Source organism: Anolis sagrei, chromosome 2, assembly GCF_037176765.1.
Source record: "Anolis sagrei isolate rAnoSag1 chromosome 2, rAnoSag1.mat, whole genome shotgun sequence".
NCBI classification, from domain to species: Eukaryota; Metazoa; Chordata; class Lepidosauria; order Squamata; family Dactyloidae; genus Anolis; species Anolis sagrei.
This window is the reverse complement of record NC_090022.1, coordinates 158965612-158976292: the sequence shown is the minus strand read 5'-3', so window position 1 is coordinate 158976292 and position 10681 is coordinate 158965612. Positions and strand designations below refer to the sequence as shown.

General features: G+C 40.3%; 1 protein-coding gene across 1 annotated transcript in view; it reads right to left on the bottom strand.

Moving 5' to 3' along the window:
- Positions 1-224: 224 nt before the first annotated feature.
- Positions 225-10681, bottom strand: part of C3 (complement C3) — a 76002-nt gene continuing 65545 nt past the window's right edge. Inside the window, exons 33-40 of the mRNA XM_067463984.1 lie at positions 10522-10609; positions 7589-7678; positions 5450-5555; positions 4256-4345; positions 3814-3900; positions 3395-3478; positions 2365-2500; positions 225-524 (exon numbers count right to left, since the gene is read on the bottom strand). Of these exons, the coding sequence (XP_067320085.1) occupies positions 383-524; positions 2365-2500; positions 3395-3478; positions 3814-3900; positions 4256-4345; positions 5450-5555; positions 7589-7678; positions 10522-10609 (823 nt within the window). The 3' untranslated portion in view covers positions 225-382. The remainder of the gene's footprint in view (positions 525-2364; positions 2501-3394; positions 3479-3813; positions 3901-4255; positions 4346-5449; positions 5556-7588; positions 7679-10521; positions 10610-10681) is intronic.

The window sequence follows — 10681 nt, the reverse complement described above, 5'->3', positions numbered from 1 at the left end:
GACTGAAGTTCATTTTAAACTCTTCTCAGAGAGATTCTGGTTTTCCCAAATGGTTATGAATGCCATTTTCCAAAAGGTTATGATTTCTAACAAGATCATGCATCTTCAAAGATCATAGTTTCTTCAAAAGGTTATGGAGATTTCCATTTCCCAAAAGGTCATGGCATCATTTTCCCAAAAATTATAATGGGGGATTGCTTGCTGACAAGGAACACAACAGCACATTGAGAAATTAGGCCTTTATTTTATATATAAACAAATTGAAGCAGGGGAAAGGAAAACAAAAAATAAGAGATACAATCTAAAAATTCAGGAGGAAATATGACTTCTGAGCATTACCCCAAAAACAGTGTTCTGTGAATAATACAGAGAGCAATTCCAGTTAGATGTCGCACCCCGTAAACATCAATGTATTGGCAAACCGGTCAATGTGATTGCATAGGTCTTGCCACTCTTCGTCTTGGCATTCATCCTCACTTGGCCACCTCTCAATCCAGGTATCTTTGCTTATGAGGTAATAGACACTGGAAAAGATAAAAAGAGTAGAGGTTTAAATCTTTGCACAAAGGAAAGCTGTGGAAGAACCTACCAAGGCTCTGAAATGAATAAGCAGCACCATTCCTTAGGCATTTTACACACCTTGAAATGAGCAGGTTTTATTTTGGTTGTATCTTTGGTGTCTCCGACTCCTTCTACACTGCCCTGTATCCCAGGATCTGATTCCAGATTATCTGTTAATCTCAAATTATACGGCAGTGGGGACTCATATAATCCACTTCAAAACAGATAATCTGGGATCAGATCCTGGGATATAGGGCGGTGTAGATCCAGCCTAAGGAAGGAGAACTCAGTGGATGCCTGGAATTCCAGAATACTTTGTATTTCATGGGGCAATTGAGAACTCTGCTTTTACCCTGGTCACGATGGCCCCTTCTACACTGCCCTATATCCCAGGATCTGATCCCAGATTAACTTCTTATCCCAGATTATGCGGCAGTGGAGACTCAAATAATTCAGTTCAAAGCAGATAATCTGGGATCAAATCCTGGGATACAGGGCAGTGTAGATCCAGCCTAGATCTTCTCGTAGGTTTTAAATTGCATTGTATTGGTTTGACTATAAGCTACTTTTAAGTGTCGTTTTAAAGCAAAATATCAGGAAATAATAATAATAATAATAATAATAAGAAGAAGAAGAAGAAGAAGAAGAAGAAGAAGAAAGAGAAGGAGAAGGAGAAGGAGAAGGAGAAGGAGAAGGAGAAGGAGAAGGAGAAGGAGAAGGAGAAGGAGAAGGAGAAGGAGAAGGAGAAGGAGAAGAAGGAGAGGAAGGAGGAGGAGGAGGAGGAGGAGGAGGAGGAGAAGGAGAAGGAGAAGGAGAAGGAGAAGGAGAAGGAGAAGGAGAAGGAGAAGGAGAAGAATGGCAGTTCCTGGGACCCACTCCATTTTTCATCCAAACCAGTGCCTGTAGGTTGCATTTTTAGTTCCAAAGTGACCTGCAGTTAAAAATGCATGAACTAAAATACTTCTAGGGCTGTGCCTTCATGATATTCCTGCTGTAAGTGGAGAGGTCCCAGAATCAAGGCTAAGGCTACTCTACAATCCCAACTATGGGTGCATCTACACCAGGCATGGGCAAACTTCAGCCTCCAGGTATTTTGAACTTCAACTCCCACAATTTGATAAGCTGGTTGGGATTTCTGTGAGTTGAAGTCCAAAACACCTGGAGGGCCAAAGTTTGCCCATGCCTGAGCTATACTGTAGAATTAATGCAGTTTGACTCCACTTTAACTGCATGGTGCAATGTTATGGAATCATGGGAGTTGCAGTTTTACAGGATCTTTACCCTTTTCTTCCTGAGAGGCCTAATGCCTTCCCAAACTACAACTTTCATGATTCTATAGTTTTAAGCCATGGTGTCAAACTGCATTAATTCCACACTGCAGATGCAACCCTATGGTCCAAGAAAATGTCAAATCTAACCACAAGGGTTACAAAGAGTGTGGTGTTCAAACTTTTTATAGTGTTTTGGATACACAATACACATTGCTTTGAGTACCAATGGGGGAATAATAATAATAATAATAATAATAATAATAATAATAATAATCCTTTATTTGTATCCCGCTACCAACTCCCGAAGGACTCGGTGCGGCTTACAAGAGGCTGAGCCCAAATACAACAATAAAACAACAACAACAATAATAGAGCAAAATAAATAAAAAACAAAGCAATAACATTAACAACACACAATGACATAGCAGTAATAAGAAAAAAACAAAAACAAAACAATGAATAGCAGTAATAAGAAGAAAACAAAAACAAAACAATATATACATCTACTAAATCAATGAAATGAAATGCATACTCATTATTTGCAGGCCACAGGTCATTACTGATACCCCAGATCAGATAATTATTGTTCTCCTTCAGATTCAGAGTTTCCCTGCATTTCATCTGGCTGATAAATCTGCGAGGACTGTTTTCTGCATTTTGATCACTCCCTGTAGGAATCAGACAGACAAAGAAAATGTTTAGATCAGGGTTGTGAGACAATTAACTGGTTTAATTGACTGAAGGCACTTCCAGACATGGGAAAAACCCACACTGAAGTGTCTCCAAACCTTCCCACAAAACTCGAGCTTTCCTGGGGTGGGGGATGTCCCCATGCCATTGCAGTAACTACCATGATGGCATGGGGCCACCCTAAACCCCCCCAAATAATAATAATAATAATAATAATAATAATAATAATCTTTATTTGTACCCCGCCACCATCTCCCCAATGGGAACTCGTAGTGGCTTACATGGGACCAAGCCCAAACAACAATTACAATAAAGAACGACTGAACGCAAACTGAAAATGCAAACAATAAACAATAAACAACATCATAATTACATAAAATATATGAATATACAACAATATAAAATTACAATAAACACAAACACAGTGACAATGGCCCTTAAGAAAAGTAAAAACTTACTGGGAGCGCATCTAGACAGCCCCTTTATTGCAGGAGTTATTGCAATAAAAAGGGAGCTGCCCAGATGATGTTTTGGACAAACCCGAATTAATCCACCCCAAACCTTGAAGTGACTGGACTGACCTTGAAGGAGCTGGGGGTGGTGACGGCTGACAGGGAGCTCTGGTGTGGGCTGGTCCATGAGGTCACGAAGAGTCGGAGACAACTGAACGAATGAACAACAACAACAAACCAGGAAAGCTCTATTGACTATCTGACTTTGGACCCTTTCATTCATAAACTGCCAGAAGTCAAAATTTACTTGACAAAAAATAACAAGAAATACAAGCTTGCAGCACAGTAGCTATTCATGTAGAACACTCCTGCTTTTATATCCAGTATGCCACTTCCTACATGATGGCTTTTTTTTTTTACCTTCTTTAATTTTTTCCAGAACTTCCATGAAGTAGGTGTCATAACCATTTTCCTCTTCTATTCGAATCAGCTTGGCTTTGTACACTTAAAAAAAAAAGACAACATTTAAAATGTTTAAATGCTTTTCTTCACAAAAGCCGTAACTCCTTTAGCAATTGGTGAGACATAATTCTTGGTTCTGGTGATGTTATTGTACATAGATGAACAATCTCATTGCACGTTGCACATTGACACTGGTAAATCTAACTCTCAGGAGGCCCAAAATACACCAAGAAGTAGCAGCACATAGCACAAAACGGACTTAACACAAAGAAATGTGAAGCATTTGCTCCAGAAGGAAAAGTTGTGCTGCTGTGTATTTGCACTCTAGCTGAGCCACAGTCTTACTCATGGTGTTCAACCATCTAAGATGAACTCACCATAATCCACTCTTGGTTTGCAAGCCAGTTGAATGCGTAGCTGTGCGTCCACCTCTTCCTTTATATTGTTGAGCAAGGAGCAGCTTTCTTTGGGAAAAGAGTAAGAAAATAGAAAGAAAACACATGAATAAGATCCTTGGAGGCACCTCTTTGTGTTTGCAGATATCTCTAGTCATATGCGCCAAATCAGGCAGGTTTTGACCTCAAAATCCTTTAAGGGGAGGAGTAAGCAAGGCATCTGAGAGTATCTGAAAGATGTCCTCTAGCTCTGCCATTCCTGGATGCTCCCCATCCAAACCTACACTCACATACTCCATTCTAGACATTTTAGGCATTGCAGTTAGTAATCTGATTCTTTATTCACAACTCAACTACCCACCCCCTTCGATAATACATCTTGCTTCTCTATGAGCAGAAGTACCACCTTCCCACCGCATCTTACCTTCTGCACATCGGCAAACATCACCATGGCAAATCTTACTGAGGAGGCCACTTTCTTTGGGAAGATGATAGAACTTGATGCAGTGCTCGTCTGAAAGGGAAGAATGAATAGAGTGGCCCTTTACTTCACATTGCAATTCCAGTGCACTTTGGGCAACGGGAAACTTAAAGAACACCTATTGCTCCCAATAGGAATATTGGTAATACATAATTCTGAATTTATGTAATGGGAATCCAACTTTTGGAATGTGTGCTTCTACATGACGGTTGGAGTGGATGGCCCTTGTGGTCTCTTCCAACTCTATGATTCTGTATGAGATCAGGCAGCTTGAACAAGATTCTTTGAGCTAACATTACAAAGGAGAGAGTAGTAGCTCAGATGGTATCTCCTTCAATGGAGATAAAAAGGTAAAGGATTTCCCCTGATATTAAGTCCAGTCGCGTCCGATTCTGGGAGTTGATATTCCTGTCCATTTCTAAGCCGAAGAGCCGGCATTGTCCATAGACGCCTCCAAGCTCATGTGGCCGGCATGACTGCACGGAGCACCATTACCTTCCCGCCAGAGCGGTATCTATTGATCTACTCACATTTGCATGTTTTCAAACTGCTTGGTTGGCAGAAGCTGGAGCTAACAGCAGGAGCTCACTCCACTGCCTGAATTTGAATCAGTGACCTTTTACTCAGAAAGTTCAGCAGCTCAGCAGTTTAACCCACTGCACCACTAGGGGCTCAATGGAGATGGCTACCCTCTTTTCTCTGTTCTCCATATTGTGATCTGGGGCTTGGAAGTGTATTTTGCAATGGCAACAGTTAAGGTAAAAATCCATCTTCCACCTACACTTCAATTGCTTTCTTCTGACCTCATATAGGCAAAAAGCATAAGAAATCTGAAGGCAGGTAGGTTGCCATGGTTTTATTTCCTGCCCTTGGATAGAGGATAATATCTGCTGTGATAGGTCAACAAGGCTCTTGTTAAGAACGCTGTTTTGAAGAGTAAGCAGAGTTCTTAACTAGAGTGGATCATAGTTCTCTTTCAATAAGCACTTGTCCTTTCTGAAGTCATAAATCAAAGCTGGGAATGGGAGAAGAGAAATATCTCAAATAACTGTTTGACAAGTCAAAACTGGCTTCCAAGACATTTGACTGCCTGCCTCGCTTTACTGAGTTCACTGGGAGAAGTGTGGTAGTCATTACCTAGGTTGTAATAGCTGTACACCTTCACGGATGCTGGTTGGACAAGACCAACTTCAAAAAACCGGTGAGCTTTAAACTGCACACATTCATCATTTGTGTGAGAAACCTGAGATAGGGAAAGAAAACAGAAAACAAGCCTTTAGGTACCAGCCTCCAATAAGAGAATAATAATAATAATAATAATAATAATAATAATAATACTTTATTTATACCCCGCTACCATCTCCCAAGGGACTCAGTGCGGCTTACATGAGGCCGAGCCCACAATACAGTAATAATAAAAGCAATAAACAACAAATAATACAAAACCATAAAATAAAAACTCATAACAAAAAATAAACATTAACAGTAACACAACGACGTTTAAAAACCTATGGCTGGGCCAAATGTAATAGTTAAAATTTAAAATGATGCTGAGCATGAACAGATGAAATATGAACTAGGATAGAGTTTTCAGAGAGGGATGGGGCGCGCAGACACTCCTAGATCAATAGTAAAGTGCATTTAGAGGACATATTGCTGGGAGTTTCCTTATTCTGGGAAGGCACACTGGAACAACCACGTTTTCAGGCTCCTCCTAAAGACTGCCAGAGTTGGGCATGCCTGATGTCCTTGGGGAGTGAGTTCCAGAGTTGAGGGGCCACCACCGAGAAGGCCCTCTCCCTCGTCCCCACCAATCGTGCCTGCGATGGAGGTGGGAGTGCGAGCAGGGCCTTTCCAGGTGATCGAAGGGGTCATGTGGGTTCGTACACAGAAATGTGGTCACGCAGGTAGGAGGATCCCAAACTGTTCAGGGCTTTGTAGGTGCACCTTGAATTTGGACCAGAAAATGAACAGCAGCCAGTGGAGCCCCTTAAACAGAATTTAAGGCCCTTTAAATTCTTGACTCCCCAAGATTTCCTAAGCTATCTATCATTTTGTTCAAAATGTGTGTGTGTATGTGTGGAGGGTCATGTTTGACAACTCAATTCAAGGATCACTTTTAAAAAATGGGATCCAAAGTTCGTGGGATTGAAGGCTATAACAAGAATAGCCCACGTGTGAGAAAGACTAGGAGAGTAGAATGACCTTACCAACAGGAATCTGTCAATCATGGAAAGCAGCACTAAGTCTGGCATTTTGGGCATATATTATGTCCCACCCAAACTTTTTTTATAAGTATCAGAAAACTTTCCCAGTTCCAAGCAGGCTTCATTATGAACATAAGGGACTGAATCTCACTTTGAGAGAAAGTGGGATATAAATTAAATTAAATAAATAAATAAATAAAATTACGAAGTACTAGATGACCCACCATTTCTTGATTGGCATTGCCAGACATTTAAAAAAAAAATCCTGAACAACAAAGTCACTCTGATGAGAAAGGTCCAGGGCCCTTCCAGAAAGGCCCTATATCCCAGGATTTGATCCCAGGTTTTCTGTTTATACCAAATCATTTCACAGTATTAACAGTATAATCCAGTTTAAAACAGCAAACCTGGGATCAGATCCTGGGATATAGAGCCTGTCTGGAAGGGCCCTCAGACATTAGTCCAGGTGCTCAACAATAATGAGTTATGGTAGTCTCAAATTCCATCTGATCCCAGAGTTTGAAAAAGTTACTTTTTACAACTCCCAAAACCTCACGGCTGGAAAGGATGGTGGGCATGCTCTTTGGCAGATCCTGGGAGCTGCAGTCCAAAAAAGTAACTTTTCTTAGCTCTGACTTATCCCATTGCCTTAAGTTAGTGGTTCTTAACCTGTGGGTCACGGACTACTAATGGGCTGTGAGGACGAAAATCTGGTCCATGAGCCTCCTTCCTCTATTTATTTTATTTTATTTCTGCTCCTTTCGTTCACCTGCCACTCCTTCTCTGTTGCTGACTATGGCATGTGTTCTATATCAGAAACTAGATCTGATGTGGTCTATCCAATGTGATTTTCTGAATCGGCACCCCAAACCAAATCTAAAGTTAACCAAAAACTGATTCGTTACCCTTTTGGTACTAATGTTGGAGAGTGGTCCCTGGTCAAAGTGGTCCCTGATCAAGTAGTTGTTGGTGAAAAAAAAAAAGGTTGAAAACCACTGCCTTGATTCATAATCTTTGCTGTACCAGAGTCTGTCTAGCTGTTTTTATAATTTATCAATTTCAGCCTTACCTTGTCCAAGTAAATGACAAGACTCCCTCTTTCAGTGTAGCCTTTGTTAAGTTCATACTTGGAGATAAATCTGTCGACGCCCTCAGAAAGCTAAACATTAGAAAAAGTACAAAAGACTTTATTGATAAAAGTTACATTCCATCCCACAAGAACAGAGCACACTTTTCATTTCATAAACAGAAAAAATTCAAGGTAGACTTGAAATTACACAAGCTAGTTCTCTTGTTTTACCAGGTTTGGAACAAGCTATTTTGTTTCCACTGTGTTTTGAACGGTAATGCCAAAATCAAGGTGAAGCTCTATCAATTTCAGTCCTAAAGCTCTTCCCCAGGATTGTTTATTCTCATATAAATCTCAAATTGAAATGATAAAAACTATTCTGCATGTGTTTACAAAGTGATTAGCCTCATACTGAGAACGGGGGTTTGAGGGCTTCAGACTCCCTCCCCCCCCCAAATTCTCATGGTGGTCCACGAGAAGGCCTTACTGGTATATTATTTAAACTGTTATGTTTATTCGTATCATGATCTGATCACCATGCTCAATATATCCCATATGCATGGGGGTATTGGGGTAACGATACAAAAGGTTTGCAAGGGTAGACTCTTTCACTCAGACTCAGCTCCTCCTGAAACAAAATCCTGGCTACGGGCCTGCCTGCAGCATTCCTATGATGTGGGATAGTGGTAATATACTATCATGATAATGAGCAGTATCACACAACCAACTGCAGTACCTGAGCTGTGCCAAGTCATGTTTTCAGGTGGGCAGCAATAACTCATCCTTTCTTCTGTGCCGCTCCTACTCTTTTGTTCCCCCCCCCCCCTCATATTTAAATTTGAATGCATTTCATAATTGTCTGGAGAAAAAAAAACCCTAAACCAAACCCTTGGGGATAGGAATGGAGACTACCAAAGAGGCCTGGGAATCTCATTGACAAGTCACAGGACCATGGTGCAATAATTGCACAAAGTAGATCCCAGAACTCCTATGGCTTCATCATAAGGAAGTGGCAGGCCAGCTACTGGTATCATGCCTAATACAGTGTAAGGCAGCATAACTCCCTTTTTAAAAATGCACACCATTCAGTCAGTTGAAGACGTAGCGGAGCGCTAGTGGCCTCGTTTGAGAGGCGGGAGTATAAAGTTTTGTCCTGACACAATTCAGTCGCCATCATGCATTGGAACAGTGAGGAGCGTGCTTTTGCCATTGAGGCCTACTTTTCGATCGGATTTGGAGTGGCCGGCCCGCTCTCCAGATGTGGCCCCTTGTGATTTTTTTCTATGGGTTTTTTTTTGAAATCCTGTGTTTATGTGAACCGTCCAAGGACCCTAGAAGATGTGAAGACCAACATCCAGGAAGGAATTGCCAACATAATGCCTGCGATGCTGGCAAGAGTCATGACAAATGCCAGAAATCGGTTTACTCAGTGTATGGAGAATGGGGGACATCACCTACCTAATTTGATCTTCAAAACTATGTAAAGCAAAACTTTAGGTATGCACCTACATTATAATTTTTTTCTGATTCATACAATGGGTTTTATTAAGTTTTGAAAAAAAGGAAGCTATGCTGCCTCACCTTGTACTTTAGTGCTTTTATTTGCATCTTCTGTGCAATAAAATTCTGAATTTACTGCTGGTGTTTAAACATTCTCTCTATTTATTGGACTAAAGCTTCACTGTTCATAATATGTATCAGAAAGAAATTTGTCTCTTTGCAAAGCTCAAATTGCAGGGGCAATTGATGCTTGACATGCTTATAAGGTAGCTGTCTATTTTCCTAATGTACTGAACATATTTTCAGGATATGTGTTAGCACATTGGATTGACCCTTGAAAGGACAGACTCAAACCTGGAACAAATTTCATAAAAACTGAAATCATGGCTCTGGGATCTGGCCAGAGGTTTAGCACAGCTGGTAAATCATCAGCAATTATAAGATCTATAAACCAAAAGGTTGCAAGTTCGAAGCCCCGGGTTGGCATGAGCTGCCAAATGTCAGCCTAGCTCATTGTTTACCTAAGCAATGCAAAAACAGCTATAGATGTGATTAGAGAAATTAGGTACTGCTAAAAGCGGGGGAAGTGTTTTACGATGCTATAAAAAAAAAGACCAGAAAATGCTAGGCTACCAAAAGGAAGGAGGAAGTCCTGATGGCTCTTCGTCATAGAGGATAGAGCAACAGCACCCCCTGGACTTGTGCCCAACCTTCCACTGCACCAAAAACAGCTGGACACTGTTTTGAAACAAACCACCTCCTTCTGTTGTCTGCCTGTCTGTGCATTGTCTATACAAAGCAGCAATGAATGTTTGCCGTGTATGTGTACTGTGATCCGCCCTGAGTCTCCTTTGGGGTGAGAAGGGTGGAATATAAATTATTATTATTATTATTATTATTATTATTATTATTATTATTGGAGTAGTGCAATAGGAGTCTAGAAATTTACATAATAATGATTCAGACTGGCCTTGGAATATGATTTGGATCATATGATTTTAATTGATGTTTTAATGCTATGTTATTAATGAGTTTCATTTTAACATTTTTGTTTATTTACCAATGTATTAATATACGGCATTGAATTGTTGTCTTTGTAAGTCCCCTTCAGGATTGAGAAGGTGAATGAATGAATATTAATATTATATTTTTCACTTTATGTTCCCTGGTGGTCAGGGTGAATCTATAGTACAATAAAAAAAATCAAGAAAAATGTACAAAAAAATGATAATTGTAAGGAATTAGCTATCGGAAGAACTAACCTGGGGAAATTGTGGAGTTTATTATCCATCCTAACCCTATCTCTTTCTCCAGAAGTAAATTCCATGATCAAAAACTTTTATTGACTGCAGGGATTTTCTACATTTTCTAGTACAATACATTCAAAGGATAAGTCAAGCAGCCATTTCCTGCATAAGGCAAGTCTTACATACCCTTTTAAGGTCACTAATATCAGGTGCAAAACCCGTGAGCATGGAGACATCAATGATGGACATTGTAGCATCAACATTACCAAGATATCTAGAATCAAAAGGAGAGAACAATGGTTCAGAAAGCGTTTAGCAATTGATTTGGTTTCAGATCTGTAAGTTC